Source organism: Hemiscyllium ocellatum, chromosome 5 (assembly GCF_020745735.1).
Source record: "Hemiscyllium ocellatum isolate sHemOce1 chromosome 5, sHemOce1.pat.X.cur, whole genome shotgun sequence".
Taxonomy (NCBI): domain Eukaryota; kingdom Metazoa; phylum Chordata; class Chondrichthyes; order Orectolobiformes; family Hemiscylliidae; genus Hemiscyllium; species Hemiscyllium ocellatum.
Genome location: NC_083405.1, coordinates 64,884,418 through 64,910,559, shown reverse-complemented (window position 1 = coordinate 64,910,559; position 26,142 = coordinate 64,884,418). Strand labels below are relative to the sequence as shown.

Genomic DNA, 26,142 nt, shown 5'->3' with positions numbered 1-26,142 from the left:
CAAGTCACCTTCCTGGGCCATGTTATTGGACATGGACAAATGACCTCACGAGATGCAATAAAAGCAATACTACGGTTCCTGGGGTTGAATGGATTTTACCGAAAGTTTGTGCCGAACTTTAGCAGTGTGACTGCTCCACTCACTGAATTGTTAAAAAAGGGCAAGATGTTTCAGTGGACAGTGAAAAGATATTTGTCAGTCTAAAAACTGTGTTAACCATTGTTCCAGTATCACCACACCGGATTACATGAAGCCTTCAAGGCGGCTATCAATGTCAGTGATGTGGGTGTTGGTGCAGTGCTTCTGCAGAAGGACGGCGAAGGGATAGAAAGACCCATTCGGTATTTTACCAGGAAGTTGAATGTTCATCAACAGAAATAATCAACAGTGGAGAAAGTGACTTTAAGCTTGATGTTGGCCCTACAATATTTCAATGTTTATATTACTAGCAATGCATCTGAGACAATCGTCTACACTGAGCACAACCCGTTGACATTTGTGGAAAAATTTAAGGACAAAAATGCCGGACTGTTTAGATGGAGCTTGTTGTTGCAGCCATTCAATTTGACAATTGTGCATGTGGCAAGTCGTGAAAACATGATTGCGGATCTGTTATCGAGACTTGACTGATATACGGAGGTGTTCGGTGGCGGGTGTGCCGAGGCCTGAATTTGCATATCGTTATGCATGCTTGCATGTTCATAGTTAGCATAGTGTAAGTGTGTGTTTAGACTACTAACCGGGTTTGAAGGGTTAAACAAGAAGCCATAATCTGTTATTGATGGTTCATTTGTTTTCATGCTGGGGGGTTTGGGGGGGGGGGGGCGCGGTCTCACAAAGCTAGTGCCTTTTTCTGCTAAAAGTTATTCCATCGCTCAAGGAAACTCTATCCTTGACTTTTTTCCGAGGGATAATAAACCGAGCCGGGCTCCGATCAGTCTGGTTTGGTACAGAAATGAAAAGGATTTTGACAGGTCTTTTGTTTATATGTAAACAGATGAGACTTCAGGCCAAAGTGGTCATGTTTTAGAAATGACCTGTATAAAGAAAGGGGAGTGGTCAGCTCCCTAGCTGAGCTGAGCAGTTTTAGTTCAGTCTTGAACTGGTGAGAAGTTCAACAGGGAGCTGTGTGGAAACTCTCTCTCTCTTTCTGTCCTTCAATTTCAACCTGTAAGCATGTGTTCCATTTGTACTGGTTTTTAAAGGGAGTTTCCTTATTGGGACTGTTCAGAACAGCATAAGTAAGTCTCGTTGGATAGGTTGAGTTCTGTAGGGGTTTATTATTCTGTTCTTTGTGTTTCATTGTGTAATTTTGTGAATAAATTTTTGGCTTTTTTCAAATCTAGTAGTCAACCTAGCTAACTTAATCCGGGTAATATACGCTATATTTTTACCGAAACAAATTGCAAAGTTATGGTCTGAGCTGCCTGCTTTAGAATGTTTTGAGTGGTCTAGCTTAGTCCATAATAACAGTTCATGGCAGAACTTCAGTAGCAACAACATACAAAAGGATCTAGTTGTATAGATCCACACAATTCCCTGAAAATGGCAACACGAGTGGATAAGTTAGTCAAGTAGGCAAATGGCATGCTTGCCTTCATCAGTTGGGGCATAAAGTGTAAAAAGTGGAAGTCATATTGCAGCAGTATGGAGATTTAGTTAGACCACATTTGGAATAATAGGTACCATTCTGGTCACCTCACTGCCTGAAGGATGTGGAGGCTTTGGAGACGATACAGAAATGATTTACCAAGATGTTCCCTGGTTTGGATGGTATTAGAAATGGGGACAGATTGGACAAACCTGGTTTGTTTTCACTTGAACATTGAGGGAGCGACCTGATTGAAGTTTAAAAAATTGTGAGAGGCATGGATAATTGGAGCCTTTTCGCAGCGTAGAAATGTCAATTACTAAGGGACATAGGTTGAAGGGAAAAAGGAGAAAGCTTAAAGGAGATGTGAAAGGCATTTATTTTACACAAAGAGTAATAAGTACGTGGAGTACACTGCCAGAGGAAGTGGTGGAGACAAATACAATTGAATGTTTATCAACCATCTTGACAGATATGAATAAGCAAGGAAAGGTGGGAATTAGACCACATAGAAGCAAAAGATCTTTAGTTTAGAAAGGCATAATGTGTCTGCATAGGTTTGATTGACTGAAGGGCCTGTTCATGTGATGTACTGTTCTTTGTTCTTTATTCTCCCATTGCATTACTATGTATCTACTGTGAGCAGACTTCAGAAGACCTTTCTTGCAAATAGACATAAAAATAAAATCTAACGATCTAATTAGCTCTCACTCAAACTGACATCATAATAAACAAAGCTCTATTCTTCGAAAAGGCTATTTGAAATTGCCGTATCTTCTACTGATCAGTCTGTTGTAAAAAGAAGTCTGCTAACCATATCATTATCCTTTAATGACTGCTTAAAATTGCCACTCAAACTGTCCAAAGATCCCCTTGCTGAGCTGAAAATGTGTTGCTGGAAAAGCGCATCAGGTCAGGCAGCATCCAAGGAGCAGGATTCCTGAAGAAGGGCTCATGCCCGATATATCGATTCTCCTGCTCCTTGGATGCTGCCTGACCTGCTGCACTTTTCCAGCAACAAGTTTTTAAAACTCAGCCAAGCATTCATTATAATTCTAGCTTTTAAATAAGCTATTCTAAATTGAAACAGTGATTTCTATTGAAACTTTAATACAGAACGTTTTTCTCTGATATGTGCTAGATAGTCCATCAATGCAGTCCTGAGCAGGCGTCTTCTGTTCTCTCTCTAAGTGAAAGTTACAGGTCAGTTTTTATAATTTAAAGCATTATGAATATTTAGATAAATAGGTGATTTGTTTATTGAACAATTATCATGCTGGTATCTTCCAAATTGCTATGCAAATATACATTAAAAAGTATTAGTGAGTTTTGAGAAGATTTGTAGCTCAGTTTGAGGTTCTGGATATAAGTTTGCTCGCTGACCTGGTAACATCATCAGTGTGCCTCCGGTGAAGCACTGGTGGTATGCCCCACTTTTTATTTATATGTTTAGGTTTCCTTGGGTTGGTGATGTCATTTCCTGTGGTGACACAACTTCCTGTGATGATGTCAGTTCCTGTAATTGTGTCATTTCCTGTTCTTTTTCTCAGGGGGTGTTAAATGGAATCCAAATCAATGTGTTTGTTGATAGAGGTCCGGTTAGAATGCCATGCTTCTCAAATCCCCAGTCCCCATTTCTCAAAGCATTCCTTTCCATCACCACAGGAAATGGCGTCACCAACCCAAGGAAACCTAAATACATAAATAAAACGTGGGCTATATCATCAGAGGCTCATTAATGATGTTACCTAGTATAATGATAAAACATCTGAAAACAAACCTTCCGGCTCAGCAAGCAAACTTACATCCATAAAATAAATGATTACAGTTCATAATACAGTAATAGACAATTATTGAAATAAAAATGAAATACAAAATAATAAAAGAATTGAATAATTAGAAACATTTTGATATATATATAATACTATATTGCAATATATGGAATTTCTTAGTTTGCAATTTTGCACTCATAATTTGTATTTAAGTCTATGGGTGATGTATTGTCAAATTGAATTAATTAAATTCTCAATCAATTTTATGCTGTTTGTAAGTTTTACAAAGTATAGGACCAGACTTTCTGGTAATCTATTCACTTTGTATTGTTTCTAAAGAATGATTAGATTAGATTACCTACAGAATGGAAACAGGCCCTTCAGCCCAAAACGTTCACACTGATACTCTGAAGAGTAACCCACCCAGATCCATTTCCCTATCCTGACTAATGCATCTAATGCTATGGGACAATTTAGAATGGCCAATTTACCTGGCCTCCATATCTTTGTATTGTGGGAGAAAACTGGAGCACCTGGAGGAAACCCACACAGACACAGAGACAATGTACAATTCTCTCCACATAGGAATGTCTCCACATAGACATTCGCCTGAGGTGGGAATTGAAACCGGGTCCCTGGCGCTGTGAGGCAGCAGTGCTAACCACTGAGCCACTGTGCTGCCCACCATGGTGGCTTTTCTTCTTGATTCCAACATGCATTTACTATGTGGTTGTGGCAGTAGCTCATGGTAGTAGAAGGTGGTATTCAGAGTTTTCTGGCAACGTCCAGAGCCTTTTGTGCCTTCAGTGAGGAAATTCACAGAGACATTGCTTTATTGTGCAATACCTCGGATCAGTTTCAGTACTGGTGTCTAAATTCTTTCAAGCTTGTTGGCATGCTCTCTGGTAAGTCCAATGTTTCAAGTAGGTGTGATGTATTCAACAATGGGGCCTTATGTAACTGTTAACAGTGAATAAGTCAGTTTACGATATGCTGTGGTGGTTTAGAATATGTTGAACATGAAATATTCCATTTATTCTTAAGCATTTCACAAACATGATGATCCTATTTGAGAATAGTTTGAAGTATATTCCTAATAACCTAATGCAAGTTTGTTTTGCAATCTCTGCTTCATAATTTAAATCACTTTTAAGCATGACAGAATAATTCAAAACAGTATTTTTGTCAGTTTGGAACAGATTTTGGTACTTTTTCCACTGGGCAAAATACTCTAATGCAGCACAACACTTACCAAATGCTGATCAATGTAATGGTCAATTTATCTTTGCAGAACAGAGCCTTATATTCAATCACTGCAATCACACAATCAATTTACAACACAGAATCTATCAATTAAAACTGAAAGCACTGCTTTCTGTTATATTTCAATGGCAAGACATGGCTATTGTTTTCTATTTTTCCTGAATTAGAATTGGGAATCGCTCGTGGTTCATTACTTCTCCGTGATTTCATCCCATCTCAGGGAGGTTTAGACTGCTTATTCCTGCAATGAAGCTGCCAAGGATTGGGGTGCTGTGTGTGCATAAAAATAAATTGTCAGAAATGGAATGAGTACAGAAATCCTGGAATTCGGTCCAGTCTGCTTTTTTCAAAGCACAGTAAAATGCAAGCCTCTTCTATGTCTTTTGTTTTGTTTTCCATTGTCTTATTATACCCTCTTTTGTCTCAGTGTGATTATTGCTTCTGCTGTTTAATAAATTTCTCATGAACTGAAATTTCAGCATCTCCTGTTAAGGTTCCACATTGCCAGTTTGATCTGTATTTTGCATTTTATCCATGAAAATATAATTAGACTATCAAATATAATGTGGCATATTTAGCCTTACAATGGCAAGAAATTGAACATTCTTACAAATTGAAGATTCACTTAGGTAGGAAATTATATAATCTAAGGTTATGGACTTTTTTTCTAATTGTGTATTCTCACATAACTAATTAAAATTCCATTATACAGCTACTGCACATGCTGTACAGTAGAAAATGAGTTTCTCCTGCAAGCTGCGAAAGGGCAATGAGAACTCTCAGGGTTAGCAACTGGTAATTAGTGAACGTCAATCATAGGTGGAGTCTTTGTTTTTCTGTAGAACTGGTCATCTACTCCCCAGGGCATGTGACATTATAACAATGGCCTGTCTTCTAGACTGAAACAGGATGACTGGAAAGACACCACTTTTTAATTGCATGAAAATTAATACTGATTATTATATTCCTATTAGATTTGAATTTAGAAAATTTTTCTCAGAGTTTCAGCTGTATTTGTTGGAGCATATACATTTGAAAAATATTGCCACCAGTCAGGAAAATGGAATGAATTATATACAACATTGTTTAAAAACACACTGTCATTCACTGATAAGATCTAATTTGTGGAGAATTGTGATATTTCTGATGGCACAGAGCACAGTAAATTATAGAACTAGAGAAAATAAGACCTGCGAAGCCCTTTGGGCCTGTTCCACCATTCAAATTCAATCAGCCATGATTATGGCTGATCATCCAACTTAATACCATATTCCCTTTTTCCCCACACCCTTTGACACTAAGAGCTGTATCTAACTCCTTGAAACACTCAGTATTTTGGCTTAAACTGCAATTTGTGACAGAGAATTCCACAGGTTTGCCTCTCTCTGAATGAAGAAATTTCTCCTCATTTCAGTCCTAAATGGCCTACCACATATATTTAGACTCTGACCCCTGGGCACCCCAGTCATCAGGAACACCTTTCCTGCCAACCTCATACTACTAAACTCCAGTGAATAACGTCCGAACCAATCCAGTTTCTTTTCGTACTTCGGTACTGTCATCCCAGCAATCAGTCTAGCAAACCTTTGTTGTACTCTCTGCATAGTCAGAACAGTTTTATTCAGATAAAGAGAACATAAATCTACTATACTACACCCAAGGGAAGATGGCATGCAGAGTGATATTGTGAAGTATATACAGAAAATAACATCTAGAACATTTAGCTAACAGGACAGCACTTTCAACTTTTTATGTTGTTTCACTGAGATCAGGAATCTCCAGGTTTGTTTTGATCTTGGCGAAGACATTTAAAGGTAATTTTTTCCCTGTGTCTTTGAATATGACAATATACATTATGAACCATACATAGGAGCATTCAGGTAGACAGCTTGTAACTTCTCGGTGTACATGTGTGACATACAAAGTAACTTCACTTGAATAATTTCCCCTTTAATGTTTCTTGAAGACACGATAAGCCTCTCTTTACAATCCTGTCAGCCTCCAAATGTAGAATTCTCAAAGGCCAGGAAACATATTGCACCTTCATTTTGAATCAGAGGTAAATCATATTTGACAGAAAAAGAGTTTAGCAAAGATATTATCTAGACTCAGTGTCGTAAATGCATGCAGAGTGACTGCAAGTGCATTTTGTCTTGCTAAAACATTAATGGTTAATTTACTTTACTCCCTCAGGAATGGATCCCATAGTCGTGCCTCTAAAAGGAGAAGATAGAAAAGAAGTTTCACTTCAATTCTGTCAAACTAGAGTCTGTGGAGACAGGTGAGTACTAAGACAAGCTTATAAAAAGGTATTGCTTGCTCCATTTTCATCATTACTTTTCACAACTGGCGTAAATATTTCAATGGACTACCATTGTATTGATTGAAGTGTAGTCAAAAAATGAAAATTTTCATTTGATACAGCGCAAGTAAGCTTCTTTAATGAAAATGAAGAATGTTTCTTCTATGCTTTGTGCTAACATATATTTTGTAGTTATATAATTGGTTCAGACATACAAGTTTGTTGATAGCATCAAATTTAGATACAGTGGCAACTATAAAGAGGATATAGAATGTTTAATGGAGTTGTCAAATAGGTGACAATGAGGAAACTTTGTATATTTTGGAACAAAAAGCAGTGGAGCAGTACCCTGAATGCTACAAAGGTATCAAAGAGATCGAAGTGTACAGAAGATAGATCTTTAAAAGTGAAAATATGAGTAGAAAGTGTCAGGTTTATGGATTTTAAATGTAAGGACAATGAATATAAAAACAAAGAGATGTTTTGTACAAGTGTCTGTGCAGGATATTAGTTCGGAAGTAGTTTTATTTTGTATGCATTTCTGAGCAACCCAGTATACTCCTCCTTGAAAAGGGTGTAGCAAAGTTTCACTGGAATTATATAATTTCATGATAAAGGAACACCCAAAACATTGGGGCATTTTAAAGTGTAACAGGAAAGTAAGGCTGAATCTAATGCAAGTTTTCAAAACTTTGGAAGTATTTTTGAGAAGCCTGAACCTTTAAGAAAAAATGAGTATCAACTTTATTTCCAAAAACTGCAGTCGTATGGAGGCCTCTAGCCCCAAATTGGAGTCAGCTAAAAAAACTAATCTCCTATTTGAGAGGTGCCAAATTCAAGGGCCACTACTAACTTAAGACCACAAGAAATAAGAACAGGAATAGATTATTGGCTCCTTGAGCCAGCTTCACCATTCAATAGGAAAATCATCTGATCTTTCACTTCTTGCGCCCACTTTCCTGCCCTTTCCCCATAATTCTAGATTCCCCTACTGATCAAGAATCAATCTATCTCAGCCTTAAATATACACAAGGACTTTACCTCACAGCTCTCCTAACCCAGAATTCTAAGAGATAGCTGAAGGGATAGCGAAGGCATTAGTGGTGATCTTTCAGGAATTGCTAGAATCTGGGAGGGTCCCAGAGGACTGGAAAATCGCTAATGTGACACCCCTATTTAAGAAGGGAGTAAGGCAAAAGATGGAAAATTACAGACTGATTAGCCTAATCTCAGTTGTGGGTAAGATCCTGGAATCCATTGTGAAGGATGAGATTTCTGAATACTTGGAAGTGTATTGTAAAATAGGGCAAAGTCAGCATGGTTTCATCAAGGAGAAGTCATGCCTGTTAAATCTGCTAGAATTCTTTGAGGAAGTAGCGAGCAGGTTAGACCAAGGCAAGCCAATGAATGTTGTCTGCCTGGACTTCAAGAAGGACTTTGACAAGGTGCTGCACAGGAGGCTACTGAAAAATGTAAGGGCCCAAGGTGTTAGAGGCAAGTTGCTAGCATGGATAGAAGCTTGGTTGTCTGGCAAAAAGCAGAGAGTAGGGATAAAAGGGTCCTTCTCAGGGTGGCAACCGGTGACAAGTGGTGTTCCACAGGCTCAGTGTTGGGACCACAATTTTTCACATTATATATTATGTTCTAGATGAATGAACTAAGGACAGTACAAAGATAGATAGAGGGACAGGTAGCACTGAGGAGATGGTGAGGCTGCAGAAGCAAGTTAGGAGAGTGGGCAAAGAAATGGCAGATTGAGCACAGTGTGGGAAAGTGTGAGGTCATGCACTTTGGTGGGAAGAATAGAGAGATAGACAATGTTCTAAATGGGAAGAAAATTCAAAAGTCTGACATGCAAAGACACTTGGGAGTTCTGTTCCAGGATTCAAGGTAAACTTGCAGATTGAGTCAATAGTTAGGAAGGCAAATGCAAATGGTATTTATTTTGAAAGGACTTGAACATAAAAGCAGAGATGTACTTCAGTAGTTTGAAAAGGCTCTGGTCAGACCATATTTGGAGTATTTTGCACAGTTTTTGTCCCATATCTCAGGAAGGATGTACTGGCCCTAGAGCATGGTCAGAGGAGGTTCACAAGAATGGTCCCAGGAATGAAAAGCTTAACATTTGAGGGAACGTTTATGGACTCTGGGTCCTTACTCGATGGAGTTTAGAAGATTATGGGGGGAATGTAATTGAAACATACAGAATATTGATTGGCCTGGACAGAGTAGATGTTGGGAAAAAGTTTCCATTGGTAGAAGAGACTAGGACCCGAGGGCGCAGCCTTAGAATAAAGGGAAGACCTTTTAGAACAGAGATAAGGAGAAACTCATTCAGTCAGACAGTGGTGGATCTATGGAATTCAGTGCCATATAAGGCTGTGGAGGTCAGGTCTTTGAGTATATTTAAGACTGGTATAGATAGGCTCTTGAGTATCAAGGGGATCAAGGCTTAGGAAGCGGGAAAATAGGGCTGAGAAACTTATCACCTATGATTAAATGGTGGCTGAATGTCCTAATTTCTGCTCCTATGTTTATGGTCTCTCTGTGGCAAGGAGTTCCAAAGATTCACAACCCTCTGAGAGAAGAAATGCCTCTTCATCCTGCCAAGCCCCTTATGAATCCTATTTGTTTCAATGAGATCACCTCCCACTCTTCTCGACTCCAACAGGTAGAATGCCAACCTATTTCACCTTTGTTGAGAAGACAATCTCACCATACTGAGGATCATGCTAGTGAACTTTAATTGAACTGTGTGTAATGAAATAATGTTTTTTTTCTTAAATAAGGGATTAAAACTGCTCACAGTATTTCAGAAATGGCCCCATTAGCACCTTGTACAGTTATATTAAGACATCCCTATTCTTATACTCCAATCCCCTTGAAGTAAGGACCAACATTCCATTACCCTTCCTGATTACCTGCTACACCTGTGTGCTAGCTTTCTGTATTTTATGCACAGGTACCCAAGTCTTTTGCAGTTTTTCTCCAATTAAATACTACTCAGTTCTTTGTTCCCTCTTCCAAAATAAACAACGTAATCTGTGTTCCTCTGTTTTTGGATGCACAATTAACAGAGGGTAATGAGGTGGAAAGTACAGTTACGGCTCTGATTCCTCATTAATTTGGCTGGTGCTTGATAGAGCTTGGCCTGAGTACAAGACCTCAGTGTCCATTCAAAACATCCCCAGGAAATCCTGAATATGTAAAGAGAAGTAACCTGATGTCATTATAGATTTCCAAATTTTTTTCCTCTGCATCACTTGGATATTGAACACTTCCTTGTAGGCGCACAGGAAAGCAAAGTTGCTTCTATTATTTTTTATAACAATAACATAAATTTATATAGCCCTTAAACTGATATCCCAAGGGTGTTGAACAACTGTAGGTAGGTCAGTCATTCAGGGAGTTTGGAATGGAACTCTCCACACAAACAAAAGATCATGAGATGTAGGTGTAGGCTATTCGACCCCTCAAATATACTCTACCATTCAATGAAGTCATGGCTGATCTGATCATCTTCATCTCCACTTTGCTGCCTTTTCCCTATAGCTCTTGATTACTTACTGATTACAAATCTGTCTCTCTTGACCTTGAATATATTTAATGACCCAGCCTCTTAAGCCCACTGTGATAAAGAATGTCACAGATTCACTACCCTCTGAGAAGAAATTCCTCCCCATCTCTCTCTTAAATTGGTGGCCTTTTACTTGTGATTATGCTCTTTCGTCCAAACCTCACCCCCAAGAAACAATCTCTTAGCATTGACTCTGTTAAGTTCCCTAAGAAACCAAAACAAAAACAGAAATTGTTGGAGAAACTCAGATGGTCTAGTCGCATCTGTGGAGAGAAAACAACATCAACCTTTCTGTCCTAGGGCCCGTCATCAGAAGAAATTAAGGGTTCTGAAGAAGAGTCACTAGATCCAAAACAAGATCCAAAACATTGACTGCTCTCTCTCCACAAATGCAAAAGAGCTCGCTAAGTTTCTCCAGCAATTTCTGCTTTGTTTCAGATCTCCAGCATCAGCAGTTCTTTGTTCTATTATCCCTAAGAATCTGTTTCAGTGCAATTGCCTCTCATGCTTGTAAACTCCAATGAATTTAGGACCAACCTACTCAACCTCTCCTTATAAGAAAACCCTTTCATGCCCGAGATCATTCTATAAACTTTGTCTAGACTGCTCAAACATTGTTTTCACATAGGTAACCAATACTTTTAATGGCACAAAGATTGACTGGCTTGATCCCATTATTTGGAGCAAAGGTAAATATTTGATCTGTAGCCAAGGATATTGCAGCATCAGGCCACGCATGCCAAGGTATTTCTGATTCCTATTTGGGGTTGAAATTTTTCAGGGCTACAATGTCTCTTATGGCTTCAACACAAGATCAACAGACCCACAGGAAAACAGCATAGTGCCAGTAAAGATCAAGGATTAGTGCCCAGGAATAGAAATTATATGAGTCAGGAGTTCCTATTGCTGAGGCTGGATAGTTGATGGTTGACAGTTGGGTCGTCAGACAAAGGCATCCACATAGATGTCAGTCAGTCACACTGGTGAGATTTAGGTAAGATAGGTGGTTTGGAGCTTCAAGAGTTGAATTTTGTTTTACATATTTTTTCCAGATGCCTTATTCAGAACAGCAAGAATATCTGGGCTAAATGAAACTCCCTCCAACTGAACTGTAAGCTCTAAAAAGATTAAAGTTCAAGGGCACTATCAGACATTAAAATACAGAAGGATAGCATCAGACTCAGAATGAAAAATTGAGGAATAATTTTAAAAATCAATTTTACACAAAATAATCAATTATATTACTTACATGGATTTTAAAAGCTGTATTTAAAATAATGAAAGGCCAGCACAAGTTGAAGCTGGTCTGTGTCTCTTAAATCAGGGCTGCAGTGTGCCTGGAGCAGCAGGTCATGGAGTCATAGAGATATACAGCATGGAAACAGACCTCAAACAGCCTAACTCATTTGTGCTAACCAGATATCCTAAATAAATCTAGTCCCACTTGCCAGCATTTGGCTCATATCCCTCTAAACCCTTCTATTCAAGTACCCATCCAGATGCCTTTTAAATGTGGTAATTGTAGCAGCCTCGAATACTTCCTCTGGCAGCTCAGTCCATTCATTCCATACACGCATCACCTTCTGTGTGAAACAGTTGTGCCATAGGTCCGTTTTAAATCTTTCCCCTCTCACCCTAAACCTATTCTCTCAAGTTTCGGACTCCCCTACCCCAGGGAAAAGACCTTGTCTATTTACCCTCTTCATACCCCTCATAGAGTCATGTACAGCATGGAAACAGACTCTTTGGTCCAACCTGTCCATGACGACCAGAAATCCCAACCCAATCTAGTCTCACCTGCCAGCACCCGGCCCGTGTCCCTCCAAACCCTTCCTATTCATATACCCATCCAAATGCCTCTTAAATGTGGTGAGGCATGACTTAGGATGTGTGGCTTGGAAAAGTAAGCTTCAAGGGAAGGGCGCAATCGATATGTGGAGCTTGTTCAAGGAGCAGCTATTGAGTGTCCTTGATAAGTATGTAGCTGTCAGGCAGGGAGGAAAGGGTCGTGTGAGGGAGCTGTGGTTTAATAAGGAATTGGAATCCCTTGTTACAGGGAAGAGGGCGACCTATGTAAAGATGAGGCATGAAGGTTCAATTGGGGCGATTGAGAGTTATAAGGTAGCCAGGAAGGATCTAAAGAGAGAGCTAAGAGCAGCAAGGATGGGACATGAAAGTCCTTGGTTGGTAGGATTAGGGAAAACACAAAGGCTTTCTATAGGTATGTCAGGAATAAAAGAATGACGAGGGTAGGAATAGGTCCAGTCAAGGATAGTAGTGGGAAGTTGTGCGTGGAGGCTGAAGAGATTGGGGAGACACTGAATGAATACGTTTCATCAGTATTCACCCAGGAATAGGACATTGTTGCCGATGTGAATATTGAGTCACAATTAGTTAGAACGGATGGCTTTGAGGTATGTAGGGAAGAGGTGTTGGAAATTCTGGAAAGGGTGAAAATAGATACGTCCCTTGGGCCTGATGGCATTTATCCAAGGATTCTCTGGGAAGCAAGGGAGGAGATTGCAGAGCCATTGGCCTTAATTTTTATGTCCTCATTGTCTACAGGAATAGTGTCAGAAGACTGGAGGATAACAAATGTGGTTTCCTTGTTCAAGAAAGGGAGTAGGGATAACCATAATAACTATTGGCCGGTGAGTCTCACTTCTGTTGTGGGCAAAGTCTTAGAGAGAATTGTAAGGGATACGATTTATGAACATCTGGATAGGAATAATGTGATCAAGGATAGCAGCATGGTTTTGTGAAGTTTTATTGAATTCTTTGAGAAGGTGACTAAGGAGGTGGACGAGGGTAAACAGGTAGATGTGGTGTATATGGATTTTAGTAAGGCATTTGATAAGATTCCCCATGGTAGGCTACTGCAAAAAATACGGAGGTATGGCATTGAGGGTGCATTAGAGGTTTGGATTAGGAATTGGCTGGCTGGAAGAAGACAGAGTGTAGTAGTTGATGGTAAAGGTTCATCTTGGAGTGCAGTTACTAGCGGTGTTCTGCAAGGATCTGTTTTGGGACCATTGCTGTTTGTCATTTTTATAAATGACCTGGAGGAGGGGCTAGAAGGTTGGGTGAGCAAGTTTGCGTATGATACAAAAGTCGGTGGAGTTGTTGACAGTGAGGAAGGATGTGGCAGGTTACAGTGGGATATAGATAAGCTGCAGAGCTGGGCAGAAAGGTGGCAAATGGAGTTCAATGTAGCTGGGTGTGAAGTGATTCACTTTGGTAAGAGTAACAAGAAGATGGAGTACTGGGCTAATGGTCGGATAATTGGTAGTGTGGATGAGCAGAGGGATCTTGGTGTCCATGTACACAGATCTCTGAAAGTTGCCACCTAGGTAAATAGTGCTGTGAAGAAGGCATATGGCGTACTGGCTTTTATTGGTAGAGGAATTGAGTTCCGGAGTCCTGAGTCATGTTGCAGTTGTATAAGACTCTGGTGCGGCCGCGTCTGGAGTATGTGTACAGTTTTGGTTGCCATACTGTAGGAAGGATGTGGAGGCACTGGAATGGGTGCAGAGAAGGTTTACCAGGATGTTACCTGGTAAGGAAGGAAGATCGTATGAGGAAAGGCTGAGGCACTTGGGACTGTTTTCATTGGAGAAAAGAAGGTTTAGGGGTGACTTAATAGAGGTGTACAAGATGATTAGGGGTTTAGATAGGGTTGACAATGAGAACCTTTTTCCATGTATGGAGTCAGCTATTATGAGGGGGCATAGCTTTAAATTAAGGGGAGCTAGGTATAGGACAGACATTAGGGGTAGATTCTTTACTCAGTGAGCTGTGAGTTCATGGAATGACCTGCTAGTAGCAGTGGTGGACTCTCCCTCTTTATGGGCATTTAAACGGGCATTGGACAGGCATATGGAGGATAGTGGGCTAGTGTAGGTTAGGCGGGTTTGGGTCGGCGCAAAGGGCCTGTACTGCCCTGTATTTTTTCTATGTTCTATGTTGCAATTGTACCAGCCTCCACCACTTCCTCTGGCAGCTCATTCCATACATGAACCACCCTCTGCCTTTGTGAAAAAGTTGATCCTTATGTCTCTTTTATATCTTTCCCCTCCCTCCCTAGACCTATGCCCTCTAGTTCTGGACTCCCCGACCCCAGGGAAAAGACTTTGTCTATTTATCTTATCCATGCCCCTCATAATTTTGTAAACTTCTATAAGGTTACCCCTCAGCCTCTGATGCTCCAGGGAAAACAGCTCCAGCCAGTTCAGCCTCTCCCCATAGCTCAAACCATCCAAACCTAGTAATATCCTTCTAAATCTTTCCTACAGCAGGGAGACCAGAATTGCAAACAGTATTCCAAAAGTGGCCTAACCAATGTACAGGACAGCTGCAACATGACCTCCCAACTCCAATACTCTGTGCACTGACCAATAAAGGCAAGCATGCAAAACGCCTTCTTCACTGTCCTGTCTATCTGTGACTCCATCTTTGAGGAACTGTGAATCTGCACCCAAAAGTCTCTTTGTTCAGCAACACTCCCCAAGACCTACTATTAAGTGTATAAGTTCTGCCCTGATTTGCCTTTCCAAATTGCAGCACCTCACATTTATCTAATTAAACTCCATTTGCTTCTCCTCAGCCCATCAGCCCACCTGATCAAGGTCCCCTTGTTCTAGATTGCCCCATTAGAGGAAAAGTCTACTTTTATCAATCTACTCAGTCAAAACCTCTTACTGTAATAAACATCTCAATTAATTCACATCACAACTTTCTAAATGCAAGGGACTACAAGTGAAGATGATGCAAATTCTTATAATTTGACTCTTGTTCGATGTAACTGAAGCTTTACAAACTACACTGCAACATTTGTTATATTTTTTAAATGTATGTAATTCATATTGGACATCTTACACTGCAGGTGTAAGTTTTTGTTTCTGCCCTCCGACCCTTTTGAAATAAAGACAGCATTGCATTAGCCATTTTGTGGTAACTGTATGTATTTCTGTATTATCTTTACTGATGTGTGTGTGTACCCACCGAGATGCCTTTGCCCATCTGCATTTCCTCCCCTCTAAACAGAACTCTTTTTTTCAAATCTAGAGTGTATTGTCCCATATTGAAGTCCATCTGTTATGGTTTTTCCATATTTTACTGTTTTTTTAATTGTATTAAACAAAACTATCTTAGCCTTAAATGCACTCTGTGATTGGGCACCCACAACTCTCTAAAAAAAATCCAAAGATTAACAAGGTTTGAGTAAAGACATTTCTCCTTATCTGTGACCCACATGATCAACCCTATATTTTGAGTTGTGTTTCTCTGTCCCCCAGCTTGGGAAACGCCCTTTCGTGTCTACCTTGTTAATTTATTTTTAATGGTTTTTCTGTATTTACTCTTTTACTGCTGATTATCCTCTGTGATTTTCCACACTACTTAACTTCTCCGATTTATCTACATAACTATATCAGCTAATACTTATTCTCTGGCATTCCTTGGCAGCGTGTTAAACTAAAAGCACTTACTGGATAATAAATTGATTTAAAATCACTGATGCAAAAGCAGGACATTACTTATTAATTTAATAAAATTAGTCATCTGCCCTTAGAACTAACATGCTACATAATGCAAATATAATTATGGCAGTTTTTAGAAATTGAAATAACACAGAGGAAAAGAAATGAAGGCAACATAATTAGGATGTTGGAAGTCTGAATTAAAAACAGCAAATGCTGGGTTTCGTAAGTCGAGACATACAGATATTAGTTATAGATAACATTTTATATTTCATTGGTTAGACCTCAACTGGATTATATCCATTACACTTTCGAAAGGGTATGAAGGCTTTAAAAGAGTACTGAAACAATTTACAGTAATACTGCCAGAGATAAAATATTTTATTTTGTCATGCCTTCCTCACTATCTGATTGATTTGCTTTGATTTATTGTAGTCATGTGTATCTAAGTACCGTGAAAAGCTTTGTTTGTGAGCAGTTACAGAAAGATTATAGCAAACCAGGACATACAGATCACACGGTGCTTAGACAGAGTGAGGCGTACAGGTTACACTGCACAGGAGATGTGCGAAGTAAGATCAACATTATTTGAAGTTAGAGAGTCCATTCATCAGTCTAATAACAATGTGGAGTTGCCAGTGTTGGACTGGGGTGGACAAAGTTAAAAATCACACAACGCCAGATTATAGTCCAACAGGTTTATTTGGAACCTGTGGAACAGGATCATAAGACACAGAATTTATAGCAAAAGATTACAGTGTCATACAGCTGAAATGATATATTGAACAAACCTAGATTGCTGTTAAGTATTTCATCTTTTAGGATGGGTTGCAGGTTTTGGTTCATTATTATGTAAATTCCAGGACTTCTTTGAAGTCACATTCTTGAGATAACTTAAGGTTTTATGAAAAAAGGTGACATCTCATAAAGGGTGTCACCACATGTACAGTCCTGTCATAGCAACAATAGCAAGATGTGTCAGAGTGTCGACATGTATACCACCATTACACATGAGGACACCACATATCAAGTACGTGGCAGGTAAGCCTGTGACTCGGACAACATTGTCTATCTCATATGCTGCAGGCAAGGATGCCCCAAGCTATGGTATATTGGCAAGACCAAGAAGACGCTATGACAACGGATGTAACAGTTGCCAGACAGAGGTGTTTCCTCCCAGTCGGGAACACCAGTTTTGCTATAAATTCTGTGCCTTATGATCCTGCCCTAAGCTACCTGATGAAGGAGCAGTGCTCCAATGGCTAGTGTTTCCAAATAAACCTATTGGACTATAACCTGGTGTTGTGTGATATTTAATTCAATCTAATAATGCCAAGGAAGATGCTGTTGGTGCATGTATTCAAGCCTCTGTATCTCCTTCCTGAAGGAAAAGGTTGTAGGAGAGGGGTATTTGATGATGAGATGAGATGTGTAAATGGAGTCCGTGGATGGAAGGTTGGCTTCCATGATGATCTGGGCTGTGCACACAATCCTCTGTAGTTTCTTATGGGTCTGTTCAGTGCAGTTGCCATACCAGGCCCATTATGCATCAGGCAGTATGCTTTCTCTAGTGCATCTATAAAAGTTGGTGAGGATTGCACCATCATGCCCATTTTAGCAACTGGTATACAAAGACACCCAGGTTTTGTTGCAACTGTCCTTCAATCTCTCACATTCAAATAATAATCTGTCTTCCTGTTTTGCTACCAAAATGGATAGCCTGCATTTATACTTATTATACTTATCTACAATTAACTTGCTCAATCTCTCAACTTGTCTAAATCACACTGAAGCACCTCTGTATTCTCCTCACAATTCACCCTCTCATCCAGCATTGTGCCGTCTCCAAACTTGGAGGTATTACGTTTGGTTCTCTCATCTAAATCATTTATATATGTTGTGGATAGCTGGATTCTAAGCACTGATCTCTGCAATAGTCTACTAGTCTCTGCCTGTTACTCAGGAAAAAGATGCATTTATTCCTATTTTTTGTTTCCTGTCTACCAACCAGTTGTTTGTCCATATCAGTACTTTAGTCCCATCCCATGTGCTTTAATTTTCAATGCTAATCTATTATGTGGGACATTATTGAAAGACTTCTGAAAGGGCAAGTAAACCACATTCACTGGCTCCCCCTTACCAACTCTACTAGTTCCATTCTTGAAAAATTCCAGTAATTTCATTAAGTATGATTTCCCTTTCATAAATTCAATCTGATTCTGTCTGATCCTGTCACTGTTTTCCAAGTGCTCTGCTATTAAATTTTTCATAATGGACTTGAACATTTCTGTACTGCTGATGTCAGATGATCCAGTCTATAATTCCCTGTAATCTTTCTATCTCCTTTTTTTTATAGAGTGGGGTTACATTAGAAATGTTATGATCCATTACATAGTATGTCTCTGAAAAGAAGTTGTTTGCTTACAACTTCCCTAATACCTTAAGATAAATCATACAGATGAATTTAATGGGAAATCAGATAATCATATGAAGAAGAAGGGTAGAGAGGGTAACAAATTTAGATAAGGAAAAGCAGCAGGAAACTCAAGTGGTGTCCAACAATTCTTGATGGCTGAGATGAGATGATACAACTGACTTCATAGATTTAGATATATTACTCACTTGTCTCATGATTGCAGCCAAATCTTAAAAATCTGGTCATGAGATATCCCCAAAACCTCAATACCCAATTGTTAGCAGTGCATTCTTGATAGTCAATTCAGCTGTTAAGGAGAAGCAATACCAAAACATCACAATCAGCTTTACTGCCTGTACATGAATCTGATAAAATGATGAAGATTTTCAAAAAGAATATGTCACTGCAATGTAAAAAGTGATTAATTCTTTGAAAAACACAATTATTTCCTCTGTGATGATTTGAAGGAACTAAGGATCCTCCAAAGGAAACAAACCTTCGAGATTAACATCAATACCAGAGAATGTCTTCTGCAAAGAAGTTAAAAATCACGCAACACCAGGTTATAGTCCAACAGGTTTATTTGGAAGCACTAGCTTTCGGAACACTGCTCCTTTATCAGGTGTTTGTGATATTTTTCCAAATGTTTTAGTGTTTCCAAGTAAACCTGTTGAACTATAACCTGGTGTTGTGTAACTTCTAAGTTTGTCCACCCCAATCCAACACCGGCATCTCCAAATCAGTTCTGCAAAGAACATCCAGGAAACTAAAGATTCACCAGGGATCCAGTGTGACAGTGAACTGTACCTGAATGCTTTGTCCTACAGCATCAGACTTCTAACCCAGTCAAGTCATAAAACTTAATAACCAGAAAAATGTTTAATGGAGATGTTGTATAAGATAGTTAATATTTGAAGGGATTAATTGACATTGCAAAATGATCTCTACCCCTCAAGATGTAAAGGATTATTCAGGAGAGCTACACAGAATTATGTATAGTTGTCAGAGTGTCCAATTTTCGTGCAGCTGAAGTAGTAATGTATACTTACTCTTAAGTTGAGCCTAGTGTCTAATAAGACACCATCATTTATGTCAGATATAATGTAACTGCAAAATTAAGCATTACATAATAAACTGTTCAAGTAAGATTGAGCCTGGATTCTACCAAAGACATTGTGCAGGCATCCTTCCCAATGGACATCAATAATGTAGATAGCCTATAAGAAGAATTGATGACAGGGTAAACACCCAAAGCATTTTAGAACTATGCTGAAACGTTCTAGCAGAAACTGGCATGTACAAGGTTCTACATGTCAGTTTCTGGAAGCTGCATATATAAGAATTAACCAGCAACCGTGCAAATTTCAGGAAGGTAAGAGTGGATTTGGCTCAGCTACTGGCAAAATAATTAGCATATGCAAAATACTTGACACATGCCAATTTTAATAGAACTATTACTGACTTAGAAATCAGTAGTTGCAGATGAAAAGAGGAGTAAAAAATGGTGAAAAAGGGATATATTTTGGAAAAGTTCTGTTTTCCAAAGGGTAGAATTCTTGATTGCTTTGTACACCAGAATGTAACACAATTGTGCCTCTGATCTTACTATAATTTCAAATTCCAGGAAACCATTTGTTAGGTTTTTTTTATAGCTGAATGTTTAGTTATAATTTGTCCGGCTCCTTCATACCCTTTTTGACAGCGCTAACACAGAATGGTGAAGCATCTGAATTTGAAAAACAAACCTTCCTTTGTTCTTTCTATAAAGAATTACTCCATTTTTTTAGTTTTTACTGTGTTTCAGCATGGTATGCCGTGTGATTTTATTGCAATATTTTGGACAAAAAGGGACAGAATTCCTTCTTGCTATTCAACAACAAATAGTTACCATTATTTAACTGATTTTGGATAATTTGTTAAAAAAGTATAGAAATCACATTGTAAAATAATATAACCAGTTTTGAAAACTCTAAAATATTTAGGAGTTTTAAGGAAAACATCAACAAAGTCTGCCACCTTCTGACAGAAGGAGTATACTCCCCAGGCAGATCTCCACAATGTTAGATTCAGCTGCTAAAAGAGTGCTATGAATCTTAAAAAGTAATGGCATTACTTATGCTGAAAAAAGGAAAAAAGGTAAAAGTTTAGTAAGTTGTTATTTTCATTCTCACAAGGGATCTGAAGTCACTGGCAAGGCTACCATTTGTTTCCTCATCCTTGAAAACTGAGTGACTTCCTAGGCCATTTCAGAGAGTATTAAAAGTCAACCATGTTACTGTCTGTCTGGAGTCACATGTGAGACAGACTGAATAAGCACTTTTCTTCCCTGAAGGAAACAAGTGAACCACATTTCTTTCTAACAATCAGTGATCATTTCATGAAAGAAGCAGCAAGAAAGTAGGGTATCAGTAGAAGATTATACAATGAGAGGGATTGAACAGTTCTCTGCAGCAAAAAGCAAGAGTCAGACAGCTGTGTTGGCTGCCCGATGCCTGGCTTGGGATGTCTGCTCAGAGCTTGAAAAGAACTTGCAATGGTAGGGAAAGTAGGTCCATGTAGGTACCAATGAAATAGTTTGAACTAGGAAATAAGTTCTGCATGGAGAGTGTGGGAAGAAAGGAACTGAATTAAAAAATGGAACCTCAACGTTTATAATCTGTGGATTTAGGATACATAAAATTAGATGAATGTATGGTTCAAAGCTTTTTGTGGGTGAAATGGGTTCTGGTTCATATACATGGGGAAAGTGGGGACTTTACTGTTTCAATGGTCTATGCCTGTATGACGCTGAGGCTAGTGTTCTTGCAAACCACATAACTGGGGAAGTAAAACGGATTTTAAACTAAACAGTGGGAGTGAAAAATCAAATATGGAATAATGTGGTATGGCACAAGTTGTTTTAACTGGCATCATATGAGCCGGCACTGTCAATACACCGGCAAAAGTTATACACATCAAATGCCACAAAGTTTACTGTATTATTGACCAGTTATTGTAGTTTTTCAATTTGTTTACTTCAGTATAAGTATACGTATTGTTCATTCGAAAGCCACATGAAATATCAACAGTTGACTCAATTTCTCCTCAAAAACCACAATCTACTGTGATGTCCAAGTCATCCAAAAAGACTAGGATTGTTTTCACTGCAAAGAAGGTGGCTGAGAGGAGACATGATAGAGGTCTACAAAATTATGAGAGGCATAGATAGGGTGATAGTCAGAGGCTTTCTTCCAGGGTTAAAGTTTTAATTACAAGAGGGGCACAAGTTCAAGGTGAGAGGGGGAAAGTTTAAGGAAGATGTGTGAAGGAAGTTTTTCACGCAGAATGAGAGTAGCCTGGAACACACTGCTCAAAAAGGTGGTGGTAGCACACACGTTGGCAACATTTAAGAGGCATCTGGATGGTTATATGAATAGGGAGGGATACAGACCGAATAAGGGCAGAACATTTGTTTTTTAGTTTAGTTAGGGCGTGATAATTGTACAGGCTTGGAGGACCGAAGGGCCTGTTCATGTGCTGTATTTCTCTTTTGTTCTTTTGTTTGCTCTTAGTCAGTCGTGTGTGCAAGTGAGAATGCTCTCCACCAGTAAATTTTATTTAAGGCAAAGTTGCGTTATTGTTTTAAGTGATTTATGTTGTGAATACAGTATAACAATGTTTTACATCCTGCATTATGTTACCATTACTTAGTGTGTGTTTTTACACTGATTATGTAGACCTCTTGATTATCTGGAATATTTGATCAACTGACAAAGTCCTGATCCCATAGGGGCTGCTTAATAAAAAGTTTGCTGTATATTAAAGAATGGAAAGAAGATAAGAGAGAAGATAGTAATATGGACATTAGGGTCAGAGAATGGCAGGAAAGGGCAGAGAGAAAGAAAGAATTAGGGATACACCAACAATAAAGACCAGATCTTACAAAGATAACAAAATGGCAATACTAAAGGTTCTGAATCTGAATACGTATAGCGTTAATGACAAAGTAAACAAATTGGTAGCATATATTTAAGTAATTAAGTATGTTCCGATAGCTGTTATGGAGACAGGAGTTCAAGACTAGAGTGGTGCTGGAAAAGCACAGCAGGTCAGGCAGCATCCGAGGAGCAGGAAAATCGATATTTCGGGCAGGAGCCCTTCATTCCTGATGAAGGGCTCCTGCCTGAAACGTCAATTTTCCTGCTTCTTGGATGCTGCCTGACCTGCTATGCTTTTCCAACACCACTCTAATCTCCAGCATCTGCAGTCCCCACTTTGGCCATTATGGAGACATGACTGTAGGATAAGAAGGATTGGGACTTGAATGTTGAGAGATAGATGTAATTCGGGCAGAAAAGGAAGCTAGATAAAGATGGTGGAGCAACGCTGTTAAACAATGAAGGCAGTTGTGCAATAGTTAGAAATTACCTGAGTTCACAATATCAGGATGGAGAGGGGATTGGGTGGAGATGAAGAATAGTAGGCAAAAGAAGTCTCTACTAGAAATGCTTTACAGGATCCTAACAGTAACCACAATGTGGAACTCAGTATACAAGATGAAATACCACATGTTTGTGATAAATGGACGTCAATAATCATGAATTACTTTACGTTAAAACTGTTCACAGAATTCTTTTGTGATAGTTTCTAAGTGAAGCATATTCCCAACTGATCAGAGAGCAGGTTATATTATACTTAGGTTAACATAACAGGATTAATTACTGACCTGAGAGTTAAGCCTGCTTCCCCTGGGTAGCAGCAACCACAATATGATTGAATTTTACATATAGTTTGAAAGGGAGAAGATTGGGTCTAAAACTTGTATTTCAAAACTATATAAGCACAACTGTGGGAATGAAAGCTGAGCTAGCAACAGGAAAAATAGACAAATCTTCATCGACTAACGATGGTATCTTCCCAGCTCCTGAATAATGTGGACTGGCGAGTCAGTTAGGATAATATGGAAAAAAGATGCTCAATGTTGAAAAGAAAAGTCAGATTTACCACTCAATGTTTTAACAATGAGACGAGAATCTTGCTAGTGAATGGTGAAGAGCCTTTTTGCATTTATATCTCATTTTTACATAAATTCACGTCATTTTTTTAACATTGCTTTCTCACAGGAAGAGGAGTGAAACAATCCCCAACATGAAACTCTGAGCAGCAATCCCCAACATGAAACTCTGAGTAGGTGTCTGAGGGCTTCAGCTCACGACTTTCTCCTCCAGGCTTCTTTATTAGCAATGTTCTCCACCACCTTCAGACACGTGTTATATGTATGGAGCGCATACACCTCTCAATCCACAGAAATTGGCATCAGACGTGCACCGGTCTCACGTCATCACCATGGTGCATCTCTGTCTCACTTAGGATATAGTTCACCACTTCAATATTACACTCTGGAACTTGCCAACATCTTACTGCGCAAGACGATTGCTAGGTCACTTTGCATACAGTGACAGGCATACATTTTATATATAAGAACAAGGTACATCTCAGGGCTCTTCACTTGTTTTCTTCAAAGTGAATCCAAGGCTCATTCACATTGAACCTGCTTGAATGCTGACAACATACAAGGACAAAGGGGTTCTTGAAGTGTTTACTCAGTGCTGTAGACCAGTGGATTGCAGATTCACTCCCGTTGCCATGTTTGGGGAACTGTGCAGGACTGCTGCAGACTGACAGTATTTGACAGGGTGCATAACAGGCTTTTATAGATGGGACAGGCATGAAAACTGTTGATAAATTCTGGGATATTCATAGTCCCATTCCGCAGAAACAGACAGTGGGGACACTATGCTGAGAAGAAGCCTATAACAGGCCACATACATGCATCTTCTGGTAGTAGACCAGATTGAAATTCTTGTGTTATAAGGGCAGTCCCTCTTACAATTATAGGGAATAGCAGAGGAAGGGAGATAACAGCAGAAAAACAAAGTTAACATGTTAAACTGCAGACCTACCTGTTCCATCAGCTCTCCCAGGAGATAGCTACGAGTTGCAGTCGGCCTGATCTGTGATCACAGTTGTATGAGACAGACTGGATGGATCAGACATTATTGTTAGTTAAAACCCTCAAAAACTTAATATCTCTCTCTTTAATGCAGAGTAAAAGGATTGGACTGTGGGGAAAATGTTGCAAAATGGATCTCCACATTTCTTGGACGGCAAAGTTTTCTCATCAGACAGAGTTCCAGTTTTCACAGAGCCTTGAAAAAGCAGCACACACAAGGTAAGAAGCTGAATATAAGTTAAAGAACTGACTTTGCCAAGTGAAACCATTTCAGACATTGAGTATTTGCTTTATGCACTAACTAACTCACATTACTTAATGCCATAATGCTAGGTTGAAAGAAATCATAGTTTTACAAAAACTTACATTTTTAACAGCTCTAACATAATGAATTGTCCCAAGGCACTTAATAGAAGCATGATAAAACAGAATAGAACTCTGAGCTCCAATGATATATAGCTGAATCTTACTTTTTTTTGGCTGTGAATTTCATCGAGTTTTTTGGAGCGATTTTTATTATGAGGCCAAGTGAATTTTCTTGCTGTATTTTATCAAACTTGCCTCATTAGCTACCAGTCACACCCCTGTGGTGTCTCTTACATTTGATTCCAGCCCATCTCACCATGTGCTGTTCCATAACAACAATGCACTGCTGGAATATCCCAGAATTTACTAACAGTCTTCATGCCTGTGCCATCTATAAAAGCTTGTTGTGCACCCTGTCAATCACTGTCAGTCTGCAGCAGCCCTGCACAGTACCTGATAAGTTCCCCAAACATGGCAGATGGGGGAAATCAGTGCCTGTTTCATGGGCAGAGATTTGGAGGTCTTGCTGGTTTTTGTTCACAGATGGGACTTCTCCTTCCCCAGGACCAGCAGTGGAGGCCATGACACCAGGCCATGCCAGCCTGCTCTGAGGTTGCTGCCTAGGTTACAGCAACCTCAGCCATCTGGAAGAGTGCCTAGCATTGTGGGAGAAGTTCAGTGTCCTTTTCCATTTCACTAGTATAAATGCCACTACTTTCTCTCCAATACCTCATACCACTCTATCTCTCTATCATATTCATCTCCTCCAAGGCTCACTCTTATTGGTGTCTACAATATACTCTTTGGAGGGTCGGTGTGGACTTGTTGGGCCGAAGAGCCTGTTTCCATACTGTAGGGAAGCTAATCTAATAATCTAATCTAATCTAATATCTTCACTCAACTCGTAACCCACCCTAACCCTCGACATCACAAAGTCTGCCTGCCTTCTGCATTGGGGTGTGTGTGGTTGGTACCCATGGTGTGTGCCTTGAGATAGTGGTGCCCAGTGACTGATAGATTTGTCTGAATCCACAAGCATTTACAGCAGCTAGGAGATGTGAAGACATAAAGAATATGATTGGATTACGTAATTATATGTATTGATTTAAATATGGTTAGTTAACATATTCATGTGTATTAGTTTGAGTATGATTGGATAATATAGTAATCTGTACTAATTTGAAAAGTTAATTATTTAGACAGGGTGAGTAGAGATACGGGTGAACAAATGTGTAATTCTTTGATTGAAAGGTATTATTTGTAAGTATAGTCGATTAGAAGCTATATATTCAGCAAGTTGAATTTGCTTTGAATTCCATGTCAAGATTTCTCAATGACTCATTTGTTTGGCATTTTTGACAAAACAGAAAGCTGAACATTAGTGAGGTGAGTTGGGCCATAAAAAAGTATAAAGAGCAATAATTCCAATTTAATTGGCAGTTTGCC

The 26,142-nt window shown here is 39.2% G+C and overlaps 1 protein-coding gene across 2 annotated transcripts in view; it reads left to right on the top strand.

Annotated features, from left to right (window-relative positions):
* Positions 1-26,142, top strand: part of mocos (molybdenum cofactor sulfurase) — a 241,952-nt gene that overhangs the window by 195,236 nt on the left and 20,574 nt on the right. For both annotated transcript variants that reach the window (XM_060824831.1, XM_060824830.1), the window contains exons 10-11: positions 6,820-6,907; positions 24,485-24,609. In XM_060824831.1, the coding sequence (XP_060680814.1) occupies positions 6,820-6,907; positions 24,485-24,609 (213 nt within the window). The remainder of the gene's footprint in view (positions 1-6,819; positions 6,908-24,484; positions 24,610-26,142) is intronic.